Below are 25,011 nucleotides of genomic sequence, written 5' to 3' on the forward strand. Positions count from 1 at the left end.
GCAGCAGAAAAAATAGAAATAAAAATAAAAAATAATAGAAGAGAACATAATAAGTACAAAATGCGCATGCAGAATGGAACGGAAACGGCAACTAAAAAGCATGCCACACACAATGCAATGGACTAGATTCCTTATATTGTACTCCTTTTGGCACTTCCGCTGCGTAAAGGCAACTTCTAGTTCTATTTTTTTTTTTTTTTTCGTGATTTTTCTACACTTTCCAGGCAAACCGAGCACAGACAATGAGCAGAGGCAGTCACTGTGAAGTTGCCTTTGCCTTTGTTGCAGGAATGTTGTGCAAGATTTCCCAACGCCAAAAATCATACAAATACTTGCACAAAATTTATTGAATCGAATGAAAAGTGCATGCTATTCGCATGAATGCATCAAAACTCAAACTGCCCAGATGAAGAAGAAGAAGAAGAAGAGCAAATAGATACACAGATTCATGGCTTGTTTTTAAAATTAACACTGTTTTTGTTTATTTTTATGCAATTTCACCACCATTTACAATATGCCCTCACAAGGCGATCGTTTTACATGTAGATTTCATTTATAATCATTTAAATATATTTTACACACATTATGTTCTCTCGGCTTTGATTTGCTTCTGCATTTGCATTTCCATTTTAATTTTAGGTTTTCTTCGTTTCGCTTGGTTTCAACACATATATTCGATTTTCTGTTTTGTTAGTTAGCACATTTAATAAATAGTTTGACTTTTACTTTGAATTCAGTTGTGAACATTGATTTAATGGATGCATGGAATTATCTGATGTTTCTTCTGCTTAACTAGGCTAACTTTGAATGGTTTTGCTTAAAAGTAGTTTGGTTTTTAGCTCGCTAGTGTAGACACCACATTCAAAAATGTAGAGTTCATTAAAAGCTATCAAATCGATAAATATCAAATTGAAAATGGAAAATGGAAAATGGAAAATGGAAAATTGAAAATTGATAATTGAAAATAAATGGTTAAAATCAAACGAAGCCCTAATTAAACCAACTGAACGTCGACTGCACATACTTATTTAATTCAACCGCATATAAAATATAATTTATAATTTAATTACTTAACAATTCAACTAATTTGTAACACACACAAATAGCTCCAGCTGCTGCCCGCGGCTAGCCCCCAGGTTAATTAGCCCCGAGCTGGCCAGGCCAGCCGCTGCAGTGGCGCCTTGGAGGCGGGGCAGCGTGGACAGACGACCCTCACTGGAGCTGGAATGCATGATGGCGGGCCGGGCGTCCACTGGCATGAGCTGGGCCACCAGCTCGCGGATCATGTGGCCGACCAGGGCGCCGCCACTGACAAGCAGCGCTATCATCGTCATTGTAATGGGCGCCAACTGGATGCCGCCGACGCGTCGGGATGCCGCCGATGTCGAGAAATACGTGGAGAAGAAGTTTTTCACGCTCGAGCCGGATGAGAGCGTAACTGCAGCCGGAAGCCAGCGAGCAGAGGGCATTCACGAAGAGTTGACAAAAACGGAAACGGAAGGCACATATATTATGGCGTAATTAGCTTAGAATGCTCCGAATGCCAGAGCACAAACACACGTTCGAATTGTGCTCGAATATGTAAACTTACCACGTGCCGGGACCGGATCCTTCTGTGGGGTGCCCAATTCAATTTCCTTATACTCCTGATACAGGTCGCCAATCTGTGCGGTGCAGCGCAGCACCAAGCCGCCCGGATTGGGCATATACATGGATCCGCCATGGCCGTACACAGAGTTCACGCCGTATGAGCTGCTATAAATCGCCGGATTAACGCTCGAGAAGTGCACGCCCTGCAGCTGCAGCTTGAGCGAGATGCGTGATGCAATCAGATTATCAATTGTGCGAATAAACTGGGTCTCGGCATTTGTTATCTGTGCGGAAGAGACAGAACGAAAGAGAGGGATAGAGTGTGTGTGTGTGAGAGAGAGACAGACAGATAAAGCAATGGTAAATGAAATGGAGTGCATAGGCTAGAGGCGGAGACATATAATTTGAACACTCTGCCTGTTTATTCAGCGCTTCCAAATGCATTTGCATATTTTTAAGGCAACAACAACAACATCAACGAGAGCCAGAAGAACTATGAAGGCAGCGGGAAAAACAACGACTACGACAACGACAACGACAACATTTGGCAACGTTTAGCCCCGGTACTCGTTATACTTTTGTTTGTTTTCGGACAAGCAAAAAGTTTTGCCAGCTAGCATCTTGTCGCCATTTGCAAGTTGGCACAGCGCGCTCCCAAAGAGCCTGGGGAGGCTGGCTGGCTGGCCATGGGATGTTGGCCACATGTGTCGGCAATCCAGACAGCTCGGGCTGGCGGCTCTTTGCGTATGCATGGAAATTATGTATCAAGGAACTTTATCTGTGTTAATGTAATGCAGCAAAAAGCAGCGGCAGGCAGCGGCAGGAGACGGCAGCCGACGGGAGGCGGCGTCTGGAGTACAGCACAAACAAAATCCCAAGAAGGAAGCGTCTTACAATTGCGCACATTAGTGGCACTGGCTGTGGCTGCGCATATGGAGGCGGATGTGGAGAGGGCCGAGGCATATGCTGGCAGGACATGCAGCTCAAATGCGCCAGACGACGCATTGATGAAAGTTTTAGCCAGTTTTTTAGCTCCCTCTCTCACTTCTTTTGGCTCGCTCGCTCTTTCCTTCTCCTTCCTCTTTACATATAAGCGCCACTTTGCCATTTATACGAATTGCGTTTGTATTGGGACATGTCCGTTTTCTGTGCATGTCCAACATCATGTCCACATGCACTCTATCTCTCTGTGAGTGTGAGTGTGTGTGTGTGTGTATGTGTGAATCCTCACTGCGTAAGTCCACTTTATTTGCGCCAGCTTCAAGATGCTTAAACTTGCATTTAGCTTAAATGCTGCCAGCAGCTCCTTCATGCGAGAACAGCTTTTATGCTTAATGGCAGTTATTTAGTGCAATTCACTGTAAAATTGTAGCCAGGGCTAAATTTTGCTGTTGGCTCGCTCCGCTCTGGTCTGGCTGGTTCCTGTTCTGATCTGCTCTTTGCTCTGCATATGTGAGTCGGTCTCTATATGTGTGTGTGCGTGTGTGTCAGTGTGGGCGCATTCGTGTGTGGAAAAGGATTTTCGCTTATATAAATAATTTTTATTTATGCGCATGCATTTTAGCAACACACACACACACACACTCACACACACACAAAGCTTTCGCATTCTACTTATGTTTTGCAAACAAGAGAAATTATATATTCTTAATAGTTTTGTGCATTTGCCAGAAGCCTCTGCTCCTTTGCGTCTCTTACAAATGTTGATAAAAAGACGTGCCACTCGGAATGGCAATGCTCTGAAAGTGTTTGAATTATTTTGTAGCCAAGTGTTTTATTTTTGTTTGCATTTCGTAAAGCTTCGATAATTCTAGAAAAAAAAATACAAATGTCTCCTCAGTCAAAAGCCTATATACATATGTGAACTGAGAATAAAGGCTCTCCAAGTAATTACTACGAAATCAAACTTGCAAGGGTCAGAGTACAATAGTAGTAGAAAGAAGCCAAAGGCTCCACCTAAGAGAAAATTCTTTAAAAGTACTTGGAAATTCTATATCAGGAATATAAGAAATAATTCCTATTACACCTCTTCGCTTTACTGTATTCTTGAGGCTGTCTACCCATGTATAACGACTATTTTTAGATAACTATCCTAGTCTTCTGGCTTTCTATCTCCTGTTGCAATATTTAAAAGGCAATATGGACAGCAATTATTGCCAATATCTAAGCTCGCAAGGGGGACTCTTAAAAGGACACCCAACTGCTGTCATACAATAAATATATAAATACAATTACTATATTTTATAACATGTCCTGCCCGAGCTGTGTACCATTTGTCCTTTGTTTGTATGCAATGCACTGCAAACGTATCGATAACGTATAAATTGTGAATGGCACTGCAATATCTTGGGGCTGTTGCCAAGAACTTTGGCGCAAGGGGTTTGTGGGCTGACTCTCTGGCTGGCTGGATGAGAATACTACACGACCTGCCATGGGAGAAGCTTTTTTCAATTTTCCGCTAAATTTGGCAGGGCCCAAGTGCTATTTGTCTTCATTAAGGGCTCCATGCGAATGCGCCTAAGAGTTGGCACTGTTTATATATAGGTTCGTTGGCCCCAGTCGTGGCGTCTCTAACTCCAATCCGTTTCGCCTGCCTGACTGCCTGCCCGCCTGCCTGCCTGCCTGGAAATTTGCGTAACATTTTGAAGCCGAATGCCAAATGACATGCAGCAGTTATTAATTGGCAATTTACATGCCAAATGATTAATGCCTCGCCCGGCGGAAGCAGCCAGCCGAAAACGAAGCCACAGCATCCCTAAACCAGGCCACATATGTCACAGCTACGTGTGTTAGTGTATGTGTGTATGTGTGTTGGTATTTGTGTATGCTCTGCAAATTACTGATGTGGCTTTTTACCACAAAAAACTTTGTCAACATAAAGTTCAGCTCCGGCTCCAGATGCCGCTTGCGTAGCTCCTGGGCAGGTTACCTTCGAACGTAAACTTTGTTGCCGCCTGCTAAAGTTGCTGCTGCTGCTGCTCCTGCTGCTGAATGGCATGCCAAATATGCTACAATGTGTATGCTGTGTATGTGTGTGTGTGTGTGCGTGTCTGTGCACCGCTTGTGTTCCCCCGGCCTCATGTTGATTTGCACAGCATGAAATATTCATTTGTTTCCTGTGATCGGCAATTGCAATATATCTTCCTTCTCCTGCGGTATCGTTTTCTACTCAATTTTAGTCAACGTCTGCCACGTTTGCTTACGGTTTGTTGCCTTCCTTCGCACCGGCACTGGCACTGGCAATGGCAATGGTAATGGCAATGGCAGTGGCACTTGCCAAAACTGCCAACTCTCGCTCCCCGGCTTGCCATTCCCGATAAGCTATCATTTCATTTTCTAGCAACAGCGAAGCTGCTTGCACATTGTTGTTGTAGTTTTGGTTCCGAGTTGCTGCTGTTGTTGTTGTTGGTAGCAAGAAGCGAAGCCGCTTGCCGTTTGCCACTTGCCGCTTGCCGCTTGCCACTTGCCTCACGCTGCGTTCGAGTTATTGCGGTGCAAATGATTTGAATTCATTTATCATGTTTAATATGCGCATGCTAGCTACCAAACTGCACGAATGTGGCAACCATTTTTCAATGGCATGACAACACTTCGAGACTGTCCGAAGCCAAGCAGCTAGATAGATAATATGAAGTCATGCAGAAAGCGGGTTGGTAATAAAACCTCAATACTTCAATAAGAACTGCAAGCTAATTCAACATTTTAATTGCATTTCATAAAAAAAATACTAAAGCATCTATAACCAATGTCAATGAAATATTTAATTATGGATAAATATTTCCTTGACATATACAATTCTTATCCAACAGCAGGGACATCAACAAGGATCCCATATCTGGGTCACTTGGACAACGCATGACAGCTGCTTGGATATGCCGGCTGCTTGTGACTTCAACCAATCAATCATCTCTAAGCTCTGCTCAGCTTGAACTCAAGTTTATCGACTGCAGCTCCATTCGCAGCTCTTTGTGCGAGCCATAAGAGAATGCCATAAGCACTCGATAAGAGATGTAAAATTATGCACCCTCGATCCATCAGCAATCAGTTGATTCCTGAATATATGTGTCTGTGTGCCGTCGGGTAAGCACTCTCGTTGCAGCCTCGCCTTTCACCCTGCCCTTGCCAGAGAAGGGACTGCTGGCTGTCCGACCGGATGAGAGAATCTTAAACTTGACCATTTAGCTGCTCTTGACATTTTACGAGAGCTGTAGCCCGTCAGCCACCAATTTATATAGAAATTGAAGGTGAGCCGCTGCGGCTGCAGCAGGAGCAGGAGCAGGAGTCGCTCCTGCCATGACGCCAAGGCATGCATATTCATAAAATTGTGAAGCAAAATTCTTCGCTCCGACAGCTAGGCAGCGCCGACAAGGGATACCAGCAGCCAAAAGTGAGAATTCACCCAAAGTGACAGCCTTCCACAGGCGCACAGCTGTGACGTGCGGCACATGCCGACCGAAATGCAATGAAGGACTAGCAGCTGGGTGCCGAGAACTGGAGGCTGGTCGCCTCACAAAGGATGTGGTGTTTGTAATGTTTGCTAGGACCGCATAGAAATCCGTTTTTACAGTAACCAAACGACAAGAAGGAGGCCACAGCTGTGCTGCATGCATTGTTAATACACATGACAATGTGTACGTTAGCTGGCAAAGTGTAAAATTGCGCATACGCCATGTTTGCAGGCGGACAAAAGCCAGCTGGAGTGGTGGGCAGCTGGAGTGCCTCAGCCCGTCAGTGCTGGCATATTTTCATTTTCATTTTCGTTTTCGTTTTCATTTTCATTTCTCATCGGAATAGACCACAACTTCAAAGGATTCAACAGCTTTGAACATTAATAATCTCTGACCCGCTGTCAGATTTTTCTCATTCATTTTTTTGTATTTCTCTCCCAGCGCAAGAGAACTTTTAAAGCAAACTCTTTGCATATCTTTTTAGCTAGAAAACTAGATTGAAAAACTCTGCTTCTCAGCACTTCTGCGTAGCTATACTTACCACCATATTGTTAATTGTGAACTTTAGCTCCGCACGTGGACGAGATGGCGGCGTGCTGCAGTTGGCGCGTAGCACGTCGCCGGGCTCATATCGTGTGTGTTCCGTATACAGTTGAGGACGTTTGTCGGGCAGTTCTGCAATGGGATAAAGATGTGATATATAATATATAGATATCTGTTTAAATGGTAGAGGACCCAGCCAGGCTATTGCCACGGGCTCGTTTTACAAAAAATATTATTAGGCCTATAAGCGGCGCCGCAGCGCTGGCCATAAGTCGAAACCTTCAGCAGCAACCGCAACATCAGACGGAGCCGCACTCAACTTTTTAATTAAGTCAGCCGAAAGCAAAGTCAAAGTCACAGACAGCCAAAAGCAACAGCAACAAAAGTAACTAATGAAGAAAGTAATTTCCATGGCAAAACGGACAACAGCCACGGCAGAGGCAACGGGAACTTTGAGTTCATGCTGCTCGTCTGTGTCCCGGCTCTCGACATGGCTTAAGGCGACTCGCTTTCTAATCCGTTCACCCACATATAGACACACAGCGACCGGGTCTCTGACCAACTCAGCCCAACTATTCTCTTGTTCTGTTGCGGTTCTTGCTCCTCTTTCTGACCGACCTTTTCCGTTGGCTTTGCCGTTGTGCTGTGGCTGTGGAGAGCGTCAAAGGGCTCCTAATGAGGGTCAGTTGAGAGGAGCTGCCTCGAGTTCAATTTAGCAGCTGACCAGCCTACTTTACTTTTGGTCGGCACCTCGCTGAGCGGATCCCCGCTTGACTTATGTCATTAAGTTATTAAAGTTTAAGCCCTTCAAATGTTTGCCAACTATCTACAAACTTGCACAGCCATGTGCCATGGCATCTGGGTCGCCTGCTGCGCCGTGAAGCCGTGTGCCATTGTGACTTAATGAAAGCGTGAATTAGCATAACTTCGCTCGACTCGCCTTGGCATTCAAATGCCAGCGACTATGTTGGGGCTTCTGGCGACGCCAGCGTCAGCGTCATTTTGTTTAGGCCTCACCAGCCGCTGCCGCTGCCAATTCCACTCCCCTTACCACTCCCACTCCCACGCCCACTCGATGCCGCCGCTCTCCACAAAGCGCAAGGACAAAGTGTTTATTTTATGTGTAAGGCAGCGCGACGCAGTCGCATTCGCTTCTGGCCTCGCCTTTGTTTCGGCATCTTGGGCCGCAATCTGATTGCCACTTGAGCTCATTAACACACGATTAAACCTCAGGACCATTTCCTTCAAGGACAGCGGCGCATGAATAAACGAGCTGCTGCATAAGTGAACGAATGAGTGAGTGAGTGAGTGAGTGAGTGGCACTAAACGGATGCCGCAATGAGCCAACGGAAATGCATAAAACATAAGCGAGCCACAGCGAGCGAAGGACGCAGCGCCGAAAAACAGGAAAGATAACACTCACAGCAACCAAATCAATAAAGTTAAAGCCACACATTCCAAATATTCATATCGCATGTTGTTGGCTGCCTCAAGAGCATGCTATTTATATCCTCTAAGGAGATAAATTGCAAACCGAGTTGGGCCCCAGAGACGCATATTTCAAATATTCATATCAAATATCTTTAAAATCTTTTTAGTCTCTCATAAATGAACTCTAGTCTACTTATCAATAAACTTAAAGCTGTCATTGTATGGAATATAGTGCATATGGAACATTGCCGGCTGCCTCAAGAGGAAGCTACATGCCCTGGGCATACAAATTTTATATAGAGATTTCAAATATTCACATTAAATATTGTTACAAGATTATTTTACATGCAAAATCGATTTTATATAGTATATAAAACTAACTGAGACTCGAACATATCATTACCTTCTGAAAGACCGTACTATCATAGAATTATTCTCTCCACATCAACTATAAATAGTAAGTGTAAAAAAACTAGCCATCATTTTGAAATTACTGTTAAAATTAACTAAAGGGTCAAATTTTCATTGAATTTATGACTTTTTTTTTTTTGTTTTTTGTTATTTTCTTACTGTATTTTTGTTAAATATCAATAAAAAAATTTAATTTAATTAATTTAATTAATTTAATATTGAAATAACAATTCTACGTTTGAATTTTTCAAAAATTTGTATTGGGTAAAAAAGTAATGAGCAGATGAAATTTTTATTTCACGTTGAGTTAAATAAGCTGTGAGCCACTGAAAGTCCAATACAAATTATTACCTACAAAAAAAAAAAAAAAAAAAAAAAAAAAAAAAAAAAAAAAAAATGTAAAACTAAATTCCATGTTAATTAAGCTGTTTTCAATTTGCATTGCATGCAAAGCTCTTTAAAATATTTACTCAAAGAATGTTAGCAATATTTATTTTAATTTTAATAGTTATGTATTTAATAATAGTTATGTATTTAATTATGTATTTCATATTATGTATACTTAATTGGCCTTAATTATGAATTAATTGGTTATGCTTAAAATGATTTCATAAGCTTCATAAAACACGTAATTGGCTGTAATGTGTTTGCTTAAAGCAACAGTCATGCTCGCACCTTGGCGTTCGGTTGGCTTTGTTATGATGGGCGTATACTCAATATGCTTCGTGCCTGCTCCGGTTGGGTTTTGCAGTAATTTATTGTCTAGCCCGCAAGTTATTGGGGTCTTAGTGTCGACGACATTAAGCCTTAAATGCTTAGTTGGTATAAGACAAAGATACAGCGGCAAATACACGCACACACACACACACACACACATACGCAGAGCGAGGGACACTCATAAGTACACAAAGAGGAGCTAGCACGCGTCTGACTTTTCAGACTGCGATATCAGGCTGTCAGAGTGTCAGGCGCGCTGGCTTATCTCATATTGATGTATGTGCAGGAATAATAGCAACAGCAACAGAAACAACAACAACAAACACGTGCAGGCAATTAAAAGCCTCAACATTAAATGAAACTTGAATAACTAAAGCAATAGACCGCGCCGGGCGTCCTTGAACCGCCTCGGGCGTAGCTGCTGCGAGTGGTAACCTCATGAATTTAAAGCAAATGCTTGATCAAAGCTTTAATCCCTTGATGCCAGTTAAGCAAAAGCGGCCAATTAAGCGAGCTAAATGCGGCGTTAAATATATTGAGCTAACCCAGCAGCAGCCAAGGCAGCGAAGCCGGCGAAGGCAACCAAGCAACCAGTCAGGCGATCTGAAGACCAGGGCGGCCAAGCGACCGGGCAGACGGACTGGTTAGATGTTGAGGTAATGGCAATCTAATAAAGGCAGCCAGTTAAGCGCCAGACGCGCACATCTAAATGTTTAATGGCGGGCAATAAGCAAGCAGCCACAGAGCCACACAGCCTCAGAGCCACAGAGCCACCCAGATACCCAGCTCGCGCAGTGGCAAGTGCTCAATCATACAAACACATCAGCTCAAGAGCGATGCGACGTGGCTGGGAGTGGTAAGGGAATGGGGGGAGGGGAAGGGCAAGTGGAGCAGAAAGAAAATTGCGCGGCAAGTGGTATAAAAATCAGCGTTTGCAGCAGCATTGAGCTGTCAGTGCGAATTTCTCGAATATTTAATGCGAAACGAATATAGAGATTAACTGCTGAGCGATGTTTGCTAGCTGCTGGCATGGGCCACGCCCAGAACACAGCCGAGATTACGCATACGCACGGCATGCCATTTATGAGCTATTGACCCAGTTGCCTAGTTAACGAATGGATTGGCAATTGTTGCTGGCATTTATTGCCAATAGCTCTCTCCCTCCCACTCTCTCCCTCTCTCTCTCTCTCTCTCTCTCTCTCTCTCTCTCTCTCTCTCTCTCTCTCTCTCTCTCTCTCTCTCTCCCTCTATCCGACATGATTGCTGTTGCTAGCACAGCTGCTGCCCTCGAGCGAGTTCCAATGAAAAACTAAATAATTGTTTGACTTGCTCCCATTGTCTTTGGCCTGACACTGCTGTACTGATTAAATTCCTAATTCCGAGCGCGCCATCGCACGCTCATTTAAAACGCATGAGGCCGTCAAATGCTTGACGCACCGTCAGGACTACCAAATGACCTCGCCAGGTGAGCTGGCAGCCAGCGCCACCTCCGCACGGCATTTATCTGCCAAGCGGAATAGCCTGTTAATGACGCAATTGCCAGCACAAGTTGCTCGGCTCGCAAAACTTTTAAAGCGTCGGCAGCTGGCGTGGCCCGGGCAACCCCAAATTACCTTTGCCACAAACAAAAACCTATTTATTTTTATTTTTCTTCCTCTTCGTTGAAGGCGTCGTCGCTACAGGTACTTAATTCAAACTTGGGGCAAGTAATCCTAGATGGCGCAAATGTCAAACGAAATGCCGCTGAGCTCGATTAAGCTATCGCTTTTAGCGGCTGACTAGCTGATGATTTCCAATCGCTTCTCGTAGTTGAGATTTTGTTTTTAACTTACCTACAACCTGCAGGACGGCCAGTGCAGTGGCTGTGGAGAAGAGCGGCGCATCGGCGGTCACCTCGCAGGAGAAGTTGCCGGAAAGACCGAAGCCCACGTTGCGTATGAGTACTTGAGTGGCATTTGAGCTTGTTACCTAAAAGAGACAGAAGTGGAGAGAACATAAGCGAAATGTATAAATAGCGGATTTTTGTTATAATAAATCAGGTTTATGTGCTTCGATTGAACCGTACAAGCAGCGACGAGGCACTTTCTCCCTTATGTTATCTGACATAAGCTCGAGCATCAAGTGCACTTAAATATATTAGGACAGCGCCGAGCCAGGGTATATACTCTGGCAATATTGCTTCATTAAAAATAAATAAAAAGAATAACATAACAAGCATATATACTTAAATATATGTATGTATATACTTGTATATGTACACAGTGAGCAAAAGTTGTGCTGGACGAAAACTAAAGATAAACCCGTTGGCACAAACTCAATAGCCTGATGAAATATTTGGACAGATTCAGCGCAACTTTATCGGGCGAACGAAATTTCAGCGACGGGCCCCTGACCAGCCTCTGGCTGGCTGAAACTTTTTCAATAATATGGCCAAAGCAATATTATCGGTCGATGGCAGCGAGGCGGGGGTGAGGGTTGCGGGCTGCGGGATAAGGGACGCCATTGCCACTTTCACGTGAAACGACCAAAATTTCAGACGCTGCCACACAAAAATTTAAATGAAAATATTTCGTAGATAGTCGCTGCCGATAGCTTGGTGGCATTCAGGCCAGCAGCTGCAGCAGTCGCAGGTGTCTTGGCAGGAACTGGCTTTTTTGAATACCTGCCAATAACAATAAAACTGCCACACTGAATATGCATGAGCCAAAAGTTATAAAATATACAATATAAATAAATGCAGTGTGAGCGCAATTAAGGGCGTCAGCTCCAGTGCCGCAGGAGTCGTGGCAGCTGTGGGCGTGGCCAGGTGGCCAGGTGGCCAGGTGACGGCCAGCCTAGACAGCTGGACAGATCGGCAGCTGCATTTGCATGCAACGTTAACAAGCTGCCAGAGTTGAGTTGAGGGCGCTTAAAAAGTGGAAGTGGAACAATTTGACGTTGTAAAGCCTTTTACGCTCCGATATTTGTTTTACTTACATCGACGTGTATGCCCGGAAATGGAAACACTTTTGTATTGGGAAACTCGCCGGGCGTATAGCGATAGAACTCCAATTGACCGCGATAAAACTTGGCCGAGTAGAGCGGCGCCCCCTCCAGATCGTACATGCAGCGCAGCACCACATGCTGGCCCTGCCGCACCGCCGGTGGTTCAATGATTAAATTGACATTTCGCAGCGCACACTCGACCAGCTCTGAAACGAAACAAGCGAAAAATCCACATCAGTACAATGAAAAGTCTTTTTGTTTGAATAGCTACACAAGGAGCGAAATATTTAAAGTAAATTGAAAAAGTTAAAAGGTTGAATTTATAAAATAGAGCTCAAGTGATTTTGTTTTATGTATTTATCTATGTTATATAATTGGTATGAAAATATTTTTCATATACTTTATACTATAAATTAAACATTATTAAATTTATATTTTAAACTAGACTTCATTTTTAATATTTCAAATTAAATATTTTTATTTGATTTATATTTAAAACTAGACTTTATTTTTAATTTACTTTTGTAAATCATTTTCTAACTTACTGCCGCTATACTACAATCTGATCTAAAATATGTCAAAGCATGATTGTTTATTTTTTTATTTTTATTTTATTTATTTTTTTTTTTTTTTCATCATTTAATTAATTTTTTTTTTTTTTTTTTTTTTTTTTTTTTTTTCGTAGTTAAGGCTTTTATCTGTGGGATTACATATACTATACTGAATAGAAATGAAGAAATACGGTTAGTTTGTGCGGTATATCCTCTTGAGTCTTTTGAGCCCTTTGCTTGTGGCAAAGTCTCCTGGCAGATATGTTAAGCTATGGGGCTGATTGTTTATTAGGTCTAAGACCCAAGATACCTTATATGGTGTTTTTATGGTGCGTATGTACCACACTTCAGAAAAGTATATTTACGACTTAAGTAAATATTTCAAATATATAAAATGTTTGTAATACTTTCAGCGCCTGCTCCAAGTCTAAGTTTCTCACATCTCACGTGTCGCTTACATGAGACAACTTAGCAGACCAAAAAATAATTAAAATAGATAATTCATTAATTTGAATAATAATACAACATAATGAATCAAGAATATTAAAAGACATTTAATGCATGACTAAGTTTATTCCGCTTTGTTTGCATTATTTTCTAGGTGGGCCTAGTACACGACGCGATCCTAATTAATACAATTGTAAAACTTAGAGCAAGGCTTTGCCTGTTTGCTTGAACTGAAACTTTTATTAATTGCGGAGCAATCAGCGCCAATTTCCGGCAACTTTATGGCCGCCATTCGAAAGTCGTTTGTCAACAAATGCGTAGCATAATTCAGGGCGCCAAGGCAAGCCATTTGGCTGTTTACAAGCAGCGGGACATTGCCTAACAAGCCACTCAAAATTTTTATATCTTATTTGGGTCACACTTCGTGCGGCTGTACCCTTAAGAATAATGGCACATCATTTGCGGCTTTGCCGTAGTCCCTCCGAGAGCCGAGCGCCGAGCGCCCAGTGCCGAAAGCTGAGAACCAGGAACTCGCCTTTCATCTGGGACGGTGTGTGAATCTCTCGCGAGGTAAATAAAATAAAATTGTTTTCATTTTTTTCTTTTTCAGCAGTTGTTTGCGTTGTTTCTGCTGCCGCTGCTGCTGCTGCTCTTGTTGTTGCTGTTTGATATAGCAGCTGCAAGTTATAAATTACCTTTGGGAGTTGTTTGCATATTTGGGGCAAGGGCAACAGGGTCTGCATCTGCTTATTATGTATGGTATGCGGCCGATGTATGAGTTTCATTATTTCTTTGCTCAGCTCTTCTTTTAGCAATTTCTGCGCTGGCAACCTGCAAAATATATTATTACACTTTGGCCTTAATGAGCCGCTGACCAAGCAGAGCCTTATGCGTGTCTCCTGCAGCGCTGCTTTAAAGCAGTTCCCATCAGCATTTGCACACGGAAATTGAAATCGAAAATGAAAACCTTGTTCTCCCCATAATTGAAACTGCAAAGTGGAGTGCAGCAACTTCAACTGGGAGCTGTGAAAGCAACCGCAAATTCTTGCTTATTGCTCGCAAAAGTTTTGCTTGTTAGTATGTGGTTTGCTCGAGCAGCTAGAAATCATAGGACACAGCAGGGCGCGCTCTACAAAAACTCAAACAATTTCTCTAAATCTGCACACACACAAGCACGCATTTATGTGTGTGTGTGTGTGTGTGCTGGTGTGTGCACATCAGGTAGAAAGTTTGTGCAAAACTTACATATTTACTCGATTCGACTAAGTGCTTGCTTACAAGTGCATTGGCCTTATCCTTTTGCGATTTGTTTACAAGCCGAACAACATACAACTCCCTGGGCCCCTTGCCGCCGCCAGCCATGCCTCTTCGTCTACTCGTCCATTCAGCTACTGTTGCCAGTATCAATGCAGCGCGCTGCTTGTTTTTGTTATACTTGCATTGCCCGCTGGCCCAACAATATTCCCTGGACTCAGTCAGCGTTTGTCCAAAGGTAAACAGTTTTCACGCCGTTTTCAGCACAGTTTCTTGGCATCTAGCATCTACTATTTCGGCAGGAGAATGGGAGGGAGTGCTGACCGCTTTTTGCTCCCTTTATTGTTTTTCAATCATGCTAGAGTGCGTCTTTGCGGGATTCGTCTGGCCGCAACGGTGCAAAACGTCAGGTTCGTTAAAACCGCAAGTGATACTGAATTGAAAAGTTAGATGCCAATATTTTGTGCTTTCATTCTACTTTTTTGGGATTCGACTGCTAGCTTTACTGTTGCTAGTAGTTGCTCGTGGAAAAGTTTTCGAATTTGTTTGCATTGCTGGCAAGCAAAAACAAAAAAACTGTGACTGCCTTTTGTGGACTTTGCTTTGCTTGTTGTGCGGAGTACATAAAAAGTAAAAGATTGAAGTGAATGCAGTCTCAAATGATCGATTGACCTAAACACAGCATACATACTCCTGCTCAATTCACTTAAAGTTTCAGGCGAACATCGCAAGATTAACCACAATAAACACAAAACCTATCAATTGTTGTTCGTAAGATTGCTTTGTTTACAAACTTAAATATAGCAAACAGCAACGAATGGGGCTGTCAGCTGAGTTTGCATAGGTTTGGTGTTACACAACACTCTATCAAGGGTTTTACCGAAGCTCTGACGAGAAGAGCTTTGGGCAATAAATAGCATGCATGATAGCAGAAAAAGCTGGCATTTCTTTTTAAAAACCATACAGATTGCTGTGCGTTAGAGCAACAGGCAGTGTTCACTGTACCGGGTCCTGCCATAAATAAATTGAAACAGATGGTGCACAGGCAAAGGCGAGGGCTGGGCGGGTGATCGGCTGAAACAAATGAAATGTGGGCATATTTATCACTGCATAATAATTTGTGGACTCACTCGCGTGCGAGAGTCAAAAGCAAACAGACGACAAGGCCCAAGCATGACACGGAACGTATCTATATATGTACAGGCGTGTGTGGGAGGGTGTGTGCGTGTGTGTGGGTGTGTGTGGGGGTGTGTTGGATGGAGTATTGTTTTGGTATTTAATAGGCTTTTGTTGCAAATTCAAATGAATATTGTTGCTGCTGCTACTTGACATGTTTACCCGGCATCGTCGACACTGCTGCTACTCCTGCTGCTGCTGCTGCTGCTGCCTAGGCAGCATATTGAAAGATTTATCATGCACAACAGTGCAAAACGGCAGCCGCAACACCGAAACGGGAGGCGTGCATATGCCGTTCTAAATGAACCAGGGGGAGAGCGTATGTGTCGTCCCACCAGCCATTGAGGCGTGCACAAAGACAACACCTGACTCGTTGCGGGCTTATGTTGACAGAAGGAGCACATGGACGCATATAAGTATGCTACACATAATGGAATTTCTAATAAGCATTGCAAGCTGCCTACTGCCTGCTCCTGCTGCCTACTGCCTTCTCCTGCTGCCTACTACGTACTGCCTACTCCTGCTGCCTGCTGCTGCTCGGCTGGGTCAACAGCATTTAAGGAGTAGGTCCAGACCAGGCAGCAGTAATCACTGTAAATGCCGGTGCAGTTCATTTGTTTGCACTACGTGGCCGAAGCATACCATATACGTCCTCCATCCCTCCGTCCCTACATACCCATCCGGTTGATTCTCCTACCTACAGATGTGTATGTACACCCATTTGGAGACTCGAGTGCAGTGTACGGTAACCGGCACTCCATTTGGCCAGCCAACGCAATTTAATTAACATAAAAAACCCAGCGCACAACATACGAAACCATAAATCAAAAGCCCTGCACACGCCCAGCACTAAACTTGGCTGCAAGCAAGCAAAAAAAAAAAAAAAATGAAAAAATTGCCACTGTGGTTTCGTTTGTGTGCGTGTAGAAATCCATGACATGGAGACAAAAAAAAAAAGGGTAGAAAAACGCGAAACTGTGGTCGAGTTGGAAAGTCGAATGAAAACAAAAAATATGAGGACTGACTTATTATCCAGCTTTGTGCGTGCCAAGTTTATAGAAATCAATTTTACATTCATTAAACATGCATGTGATATACCGAATATAATCTAATCTGAATGAATAAAAAATTGGGATAAACGTATATTAAATCCAGCAAATAAATAATAAAATAGATAATTTGACAAATGGGAATAATATGTGTGGCATTGTAGGTTTTGATATAAGCTGATGTGATAAAAGTTATTGAGTTAAGTCAGTATCACTTATATGTGAAAAGTTTACTTTTAAAGAATATCTCGTCGAGTAAAGGCGCCTTTCTTAGGCATGGAGTCTTTTTATAGCTTTCTAGCATTTCTCGCAAATATCTGTGGGGCCTTGCTCGTTATACGTTCGATGTATTCTATTCAAATTCTGAAAAGAGCCTCAGAGAACAAATGATTACATCGGTTATTCACCAGAGATCGTTTGCGATCGGCCAGAAATTGTTTTCTTGATTCGCTCTAGTCGTGTGTATGTATTAGTATGTCTGAGATTACTGTGCTCGCTAAGCATATCAGTTCGTGCATACACAGTACGCATGTCAATGTAAATGTGAAGTCTTTTTGAGCTTTCGCTCACCTACTGAATCTCATTGGGCGATCGTCAATCATAAACGAAGTTCGTTAAGAGAGCGTCACACGAACAGTTCAGCTCAAGGCGCTCAGCAGCAAACAAAAAACGAACTGAATCGAGCCCTCTTGAGAGCGAGAGAGAGAGAGATTATGACTTATTGATTTCACAAAAGAGAGGATCGATTATAATTTGCAAGCATTGATTTTTAGTGAATGATACAAATAATTCCATAAAGTACTATGTCACACATCAGATGCTGAAACACTGCTCAGTCCTTGTCATACATAGGATTTTGCAGCCCTGGTCTTAGACAATACATATGCAAACTTAATTATGATGACAGACAACATTAGTAATTAATTACAATTATATCACAAATAGGCTCAGAGAAATATAAATATTAGTCCAACAACATTTGAGTTTTCAGCTGTAATTTTCCTCGAAAAACGAGCATTTATTTGTATTTTATTGTATTATTTATTAAATTATATTTTACTTTAATATAAACTGTGCTCCAACTTATAGAAAGAAGAAAAAAACGATTTTTTAAATTCTTTTCCAGACTAAGGAGACATCCCTTTTAAAGTAAATATTGAATATTGAAGCTCTCTTTACAAGCTATGCAAATTATTAATAAACATAAATAATATAAATTGTTCTAATAGCATTCAAATGAAATGCTAAGCAAAATAGAACACTTTAAGCAACAGGGCTGGAGCATAAAAAAGAGGAATGGAAAGGAATTCATAATGAAAAACCTTACTCCAGTGGAGGTTTTATAGTGGTTTGCTGAGCGTGTCTTTTGCGTGGCTCAACTGGCGGCGAGCGCAATTTAATCCATTGCCTGGGCTGGCCAAGCCCACACCTCGTATTCCATGTCTAAATAACATCAGCATAGACACAGCCGCAGCTCACGCCAACATAATTCTGTTGTTCTATCTGACTTTCAGTTGTAGTTTTTTATGGGCTTGGCTTGGGCGACTCAACCACACACACCCCAAACTGTCAGTTATGAAATGGCAATTAATAATTAGTTATGCTGAGTCTGTGTATGTATGTATGTGTGTGTGTGTGTGTGTGAATGTCAAATAAATTGTAAAAGGTAAGGGCTAGGATTGGTCGAGTTGCCCCTTCTATTGCAACATTATTGAGGAAAAAAATGATTTAATTAAATTACATAAAACGGGAAATAGTAGAATAAAAATAAAATATGTGCTGATATATGTTTAATAAAAAACAAATATGTTCTTAGGACTTCAATTAGTTTTCCTATATGCTCACTGTTTGCATAGCCAAACACGTTGACCACGCAATCGGGAGGGCGGGGGTAAATCAAAGCCTGGCAGACTCGAGTCTCCGCAAATAAACTTCACGCCGAACTCTCCAAAGCGACACCCGCACAAAGTAAACACAACAACGAAAATAAATGCGCTAAATGAAAAAATAATATGTAACTAAATTTAATCTGAGTGTTTTTCGCTCAAGGAGTGGCTGGCAAGTGGATGATGATAATCATAACGATGAAGATGATGATGATGATGATGATGTGCCATAACGCCGCTCCCATACACAACACACACACACTCTCTCTCTCTTTCTCTCCCTCTCTCTCTCTCGAGAGAGAGAGAGCATTGCAGGCAGAGAGAAAGGGACTCTGCCTGCAATGCTCGTGTTGCTCGTTTGTCGTTTGTCTCACGATAGTCCTTCTTTGCACAGAAGCGCTAAGCAAATAAAACAAAAAGGATAACAGCGTAAATATTGTGAAGCAGGCAAGAATCTGCACACAGATACACACACACCCAAGTGAATACATAAAAACATGTATGCATGACTGCTATACATGTGTGTGTGTGCATGTGTGTCTGTGCAAGTGTATTTGTAGTCTGCGGGTGACATTGCACTGCATAGCATACAACTCTCGGGCTTATTTTTATGTATATGTACAAATCTGTATTTATATATATATACATATGCAGACATATATGTGGGTGTGTGTGTGTGTAATTCTTTTTCTATTTGCGAGTTTTCATTTGGTGCGCTGTGTGTTTTCTCATTTAAACCTTTATACTTATGTGCTTAAGCTTTCTATTTATTTGTAAGTGTGCGTGTGTGTGAGGGTGTGTGTATCATCTACTTGTGTGTGTAAAAGCCTGTATACACGCTGCGTATTTGTTTAGCTTGTTTTTCTCTTTAACTGCTGCCGCGTGTCGACACGGCGTATACGCAACGTTAGAAACGAATGCATGACGACGACTACGACGACGACGACGACTCAATTGAAGCTGGAGAGCAAAACATTTTGTTATCTCGACGTTAGCATCGATAGCGATATTCAGTTTTCACTTCTTGTTCTGCACACTGGCAGCGCCCAGTAGTGTTTACAGTTAGTCGACTTTTTGCCATTTATTTTAGCATTTGGCCCCGGCGTGTCTCTTATCTCGTATGCTCCATCGCGAGCTGCTTGTAAATAGCATTCATGGCCTGACCCTAATGGAACTTTTGACCATTTGTGACGCTGGCTGGCATGTTGCTCGATGTCCGTTAACTCGTTGCTGCTGCCCCATCGCTGCAACATCAATTGGGCAGCCAGTGTGAGCTGAATCGAACCAGGTCGCTGCCACATCATCACATTCATGTTGGGGTCTGGCAGCATCTATTTTTTTCGCATCTGCCTTTGTTCGGGCAGTTCGAGTGCAGTTACTAACGCCAGTTAATTTTTGCACTTGATTTTGATGGCGAACGGGCCAAACCAGAAAAACTCAACAAGTCTTTAAATGCAATTTCCATTTATATTAAGCTAAGATAAAATGATCCATTACAACTCCGTTGTTTTACGGCACTGGAGCTTCTGTTATATAAACAATGCGAAAACAAAATTTCACTCTGAATAATTGCTAATCATGAAATTTGTTTAGCAACAAACAGAAACAAAGTAAATTATCAAATGGAACGCTGACCAAACAAAGTTGACAAAATTCGACGAAGCAACAAATTTAGCCAGCTTGGACAAATTAATGTGGAGTGTGTTTTAATTTAAAACATAGCCAGCAGCGGAGCAGCATCTCTGCGCTGGGCGAAACTAAAATACTGCATTTAGATAAGCGACCACGGCCTTTGGAAATTTCGGAAATTTACATGAGCATGACACAAAATGCATTAGACAGTTGGCCGTAGGGTGTTTGGGTGAATCGCTGTGTGTGTGTGCGCGCTGTCTGTGTGTGCGTGTGGAGGCATCCATTTCCTGCTAGCATGAAATTTGGCTGCGTTTTTGTGCATGTTGATTTATGTATAAATTGATGTTGCTCTTTGTTTGCATGTTGATTCAACAATATTGCAAAAAGCACATTTGCTGTGGCACACTTTTTGCTAACGTCCTGTAACGCTCGTAATCCTTGCGCTGGCAACAAAAAACATTCATAATTTTAATTAAGTTATAGAAGCACACAGGCACTCTGAGACCCTTGCGAGCCATGATCAATGATTGTATTTGCTGGACTCGGTTTTATATTGCTTTCAATTCGAAGCTCATTCTTAATTGTATTTTCTCTCTTTTTTGTTGTTGTTGCTGTTGCAGCATTGCCTAAATTACACTGGAAATGTATCCTAGAGCCTTATTAGTTATTTACGCAGCAGGCATACACCCATCTGTGTGTGAGTGAGTGTGTGTGTGTGTGCGTGTGTGTGTGTGTGTGTGTGTGTGTTTGCGTGTGTGTGTGTGTGTGTGTGTAAATGTGTTTATGCAAACGCCCTGGCAACATTTGTGCAGCTGCGACTGTTGTTGCTGTTGCTGCTGCTCCTACTGCTGCTGCTGCTGCTACCTCGCCCTTGCCCCTTGCCCCTTGCAGCAGATTTATTGCCCGCAGTAGTTTTTAGTGCTTTGCCTTTGTTTCGCTTTATTTTGCAGTGTGTTTTTGCAATTGTTAAGAGTTTACGGCGTTTTTGCTGCGGCTGCACCATTTCGCACACTGTTTGCACCACGAACGCCGTCCCGCAAGTATTTTTGTTGCATATTTATTTGGTTGGCGCGTTGCGAGTGGCAGCCAAAACATTTTTGTGTGGCAGTTTGCGATTTTGTCGTTGTGATTTTACTCTTTTGCTCTTGTTCCTTTTTTTTTTTGCTGTTTTCTGTATATATATATATTTTTTTTTTATTTTTTTCGTTTTATTACAGTTGCAGCTTAATTAAACGTGAAATATTGAATTTCCAGATGGTTGCGTGTATGGAATTGCGACTACGAATAAATATCGGATGAGATACAGTAAATCATCGTAAATATTAGAAGACATTCAGCCTGATATATACAAGTGTATATATGTATATGCATGTATGCATATGAATGACAAGTCGAAATGTGAGCATATCAAATATGGCTAAGAAGTATTTGCAATTAAAATTGACTCCAACTTCATACAGCTGTGGCAACAAACATCTGTTATTTGTTTGGCATGGCAAATAATTTGTGAAAAAACATATTTGTTTTGTATTTGGATACAATCTTGGTTAATCAGTGTATTCTGGGCACAGAGCCTTGACTGTTTCTCTCTCTCTCTCTCTCTGTATCTCAAGCGACGGCACCATAAGAAGATTAAGGGGATAAATCCTTGTCCAGCAGAATAGCCGCTCATTGCTAGTCGAAGGCTCATTACCTCCTCTCAGATTGCTCACTCGACCTATATAAGAATGGGTCACATCATATCTTAGTTAAAACACTTTACATACAGCTTTCCATACTCTACTCTCTAGAACCCTTTCAGGTCACAACAATGTCTTACACATATGCCAACCATATATATCCAGCTCTTATCTCTCGAGGACTATGCTCAGCATCTTCATTGAATCACGCGGTCAGCACAAGCTATTACATAATCAGCTTAAGCATTCTGAAGCAGGTATTTGGCTGTAATCAGTGTGATTAATCAACTCTTATTTGTTAAATTAAATTAGAAAGTACGAATGTATTCGCATTTCAATTCACTCCGTCTGCAGCAGTTGTGCATAGTCGTCTACTGTTTTTTGGCAGCCCACAATTGCACTAATTGGGCAAATTATTTCAGCTATTTGGGAGTGGGAGAACTCGCAGCTATTTCAGCCAGCATCTTGTGTGGCACACTCACACATAGACACAGCATTCCGGCTTTGCCGAATTACGCTAATGATAAATAAATTATGCGATGCCAGCAACACACAAACGAATCATCCCCACTTCCCACCACACCCCACCACCCATCCCATTCACGCCCTTAGCCATGCCCTCGCTGTATCGCTCCATAGCAGCTAGAAACCGCAAACAGAAAATAAATAAACTCGTTGGCAATGCCAAAAGATAAGTATGCGCCCCGTGGCCCCTGCACACATTAAGGCACTTGGATCAGCTCCTGGGTAATGGTAGGAGGAGGAGGACGGGGAGGAGTAGGGCATGAGCGGGGCATTACTGAAAGCAAACGCACTTGCGTTAATAAACAAAATCTGTTGCTAATGTACAAAATAACTTAATTATGGAAAAGCGAAATGCGCTGATGGTGACAACTTTTGCAGCTTTTGAAATTCAAGCTGCCATTTTGGCTACATACATATGCGTGAGTGCGAGAGAGCGAGAGAGTGTGTGTGTGTGTGTGTATTAATGTGCATATGCTCAGTTGTTATTGCAGTGGCACTGGCATTAATGTGCTTGTGATGCGCTTTGCTTGTTTGTGCACGATAATTGTATTTTATGGCAGCAAACAACCGCCGAGCAACAGACGGACAAACAAACAAAAATAGATCCAGCTAGCATTGCTAGCATGGCAAAACCCAATTCATTGTTGAGGTCAGCTCGGCACACGGCCAACAGCCACAACAACAAACATTACAGATTACAAATTGCATTAATAATAAACAAATATAGACGCAGACACAACGATGGCAGACCAAATAAAGCCCACCTGACCACCTGACCACCTGTCTACCTGTCCACCTGTCCACCTTTTCGGCTATCGCAACTCACGGCTTAGACCATTTTTACGAGCTGCGAATCGATTTTGGCCAAAAATCGCTAAAACATATTCATCATGTTTATCAACGCACGCGACGCACAATTCGAAATTTATGCAGCAAAAATATTCATGTGCACAAACCGTGAAATTTGCATATTTTATTTGTAATTTGTTAGCTTGTCAATATTATTTTGCAATTAAAATTTAATTATATTTTCCCCAAATGCGTCATTTTATTATTTGCATTTTGCTGATTGCTTTCCCCCAGCCCATCTAACCCTCCCACCCACCAGCCACCTGCCACCTACCACCTGCCTATTGCAGCAAATTTATTTCACACAATACGGCCGACAGTGTCAGTCAGAGTTCCACTGACCAAATTATGGCTGATGGTCCGTGTGGATTAAAAATAATATATATATATGTATATGTATGTATAAATCGCTTAGCATGCGGCTTGTGCATGCAAAATTTCGCATACAATTTCCATTGCTCGAATTTCTAGTGGCAAATCAAATCAGTTTTATTATTATCGCTTGTTTTTGCTAGTGCAATATGTCATCGATATTGAATTGATGTCGGAAATCCGCCGTTGCGGAAGAGCTGAACACATTAAATTCAACTTTGTGCTTCACTTTATTCTTAGCCATCAAATTCCATTTAACTAGATGCCCCATTAGCTGCCTGCATTAAGTGATTTAATTTATAAACTATCCCACCGAATTCCTGCTGCTAAACACTCTCTGGAATGTAGAGCTACAAACCTCTACTCTCTCTATCTCACTCCCTCTCTCTCTCTGTCTCTCCTTCTCTCTCCCCATGAACAACCGAAAACAATAATCCTATTGAAATCAACTGCACAGTTGCCGCCCTGCTGAGTCCTTAAGCGATTCACTCTTCATTAGCGACCACGTGACGAATTGAGGTTGGTGATGATGCTCTGCCCAGTGACTGTGACTGTGGCAGCGGCGGCGGCAGAGGCAGTGGCATTGGCGATGCTTTGAGTGGCAAATGAGCAGCTCCTAGGTTGGCGATACCATTAAAAACTTTTTACAAGCATTAAGCATCAACAAGAGCGACGACAACGATTGCCATTGAGCAGCACTCTGGATGGGGCTCTGATTTCGACTTCCATTTCGATTGCGTTGCGTTTACGGAATGTCATCGACAGTCAGTTGGCTGCAGTCTATAGCCCGTCTATATACATCTAGCTGTCTATCAGTCGATCAGGCGCTTGGTCGGTTTGTCTGATTGCCTGCCAGGCCATGCCAAGCACATCGCCGCCTGTCACTATGGCATTGTCACCTCCTCCACTAGGCAGCAGCAGCAGCAGCAGCAGCAGCAGAATCAGCAGCAATGCCGCCCCCTTTGACTGGCTGCCTGACTGCTTGACTGCCTGACTGGCTTGGCTGCTTGGCTGTCAATCCTTTTAATGGTTTGCCGCTTTTAATGTCACCCGCTCTCAAGTGGATTTCGAATACTTCGTCAATCGTGTGGCCCATTTGCCGTTATCAAGTGGCCACGCTTCTTCTTCTTCGTTGTTGTCGTTGCTTTATTTGTATTTTATTAAAGCAAAGTATTTGTTTCAAATGTCATTTGCTGCATCTCAGCCACTTCACTGCTATTAGAGTGGCTCTTATATCTGCATTTGAAGAGTGTGACACTCTTTAATTTTATCCCATCACCATGACTCTCTGTCTGTCTGTCATTCTGTCCGCTAGCTATTGTCCAATTGTATTGCCCGACAGCCATTTAACTGTGAAGCTTTAGAAGTTTCCTAGATTGCTATGGCTGCTTATAGCTGGAAAATGGATGCAATTATCTTAGCCCTATCAGCTGTAGACAAACAATAATTTATGATGCAGCGCTCTC

General features: G+C 42.4%; 1 protein-coding gene across 1 annotated transcript in view; it reads right to left on the reverse strand.

Moving 5' to 3' along the window:
* Positions 1-453: 453 nt before the first annotated feature.
* The window catches only part of beat-IIa (beaten path IIa), a 47,018-nt gene continuing 22,460 nt past the window's right edge, over positions 454-25,011 (reverse strand). Inside the window, exons 3-7 of the mRNA XM_018018378.2 lie at positions 12,117-12,331; positions 10,973-11,108; positions 6,580-6,713; positions 1,592-1,874; positions 454-1,438 (exon numbers count right to left, since the gene is read on the reverse strand). Coding sequence (XP_017873867.1) covers positions 1,083-1,438; positions 1,592-1,874; positions 6,580-6,713; positions 10,973-11,108; positions 12,117-12,331 — 1,124 coding nt within the window. The 3' untranslated portion in view covers positions 454-1,082. The remainder of the gene's footprint in view (positions 1,439-1,591; positions 1,875-6,579; positions 6,714-10,972; positions 11,109-12,116; positions 12,332-25,011) is intronic.

Source organism: Drosophila arizonae, chromosome 2 (genome assembly GCF_054131065.1).
Source record: "Drosophila arizonae isolate 15081-1271.41 chromosome 2, UAZ_ARI_1.0, whole genome shotgun sequence".
In the NCBI taxonomy this organism is placed as follows: domain Eukaryota; kingdom Metazoa; phylum Arthropoda; class Insecta; order Diptera; family Drosophilidae; genus Drosophila; species Drosophila arizonae.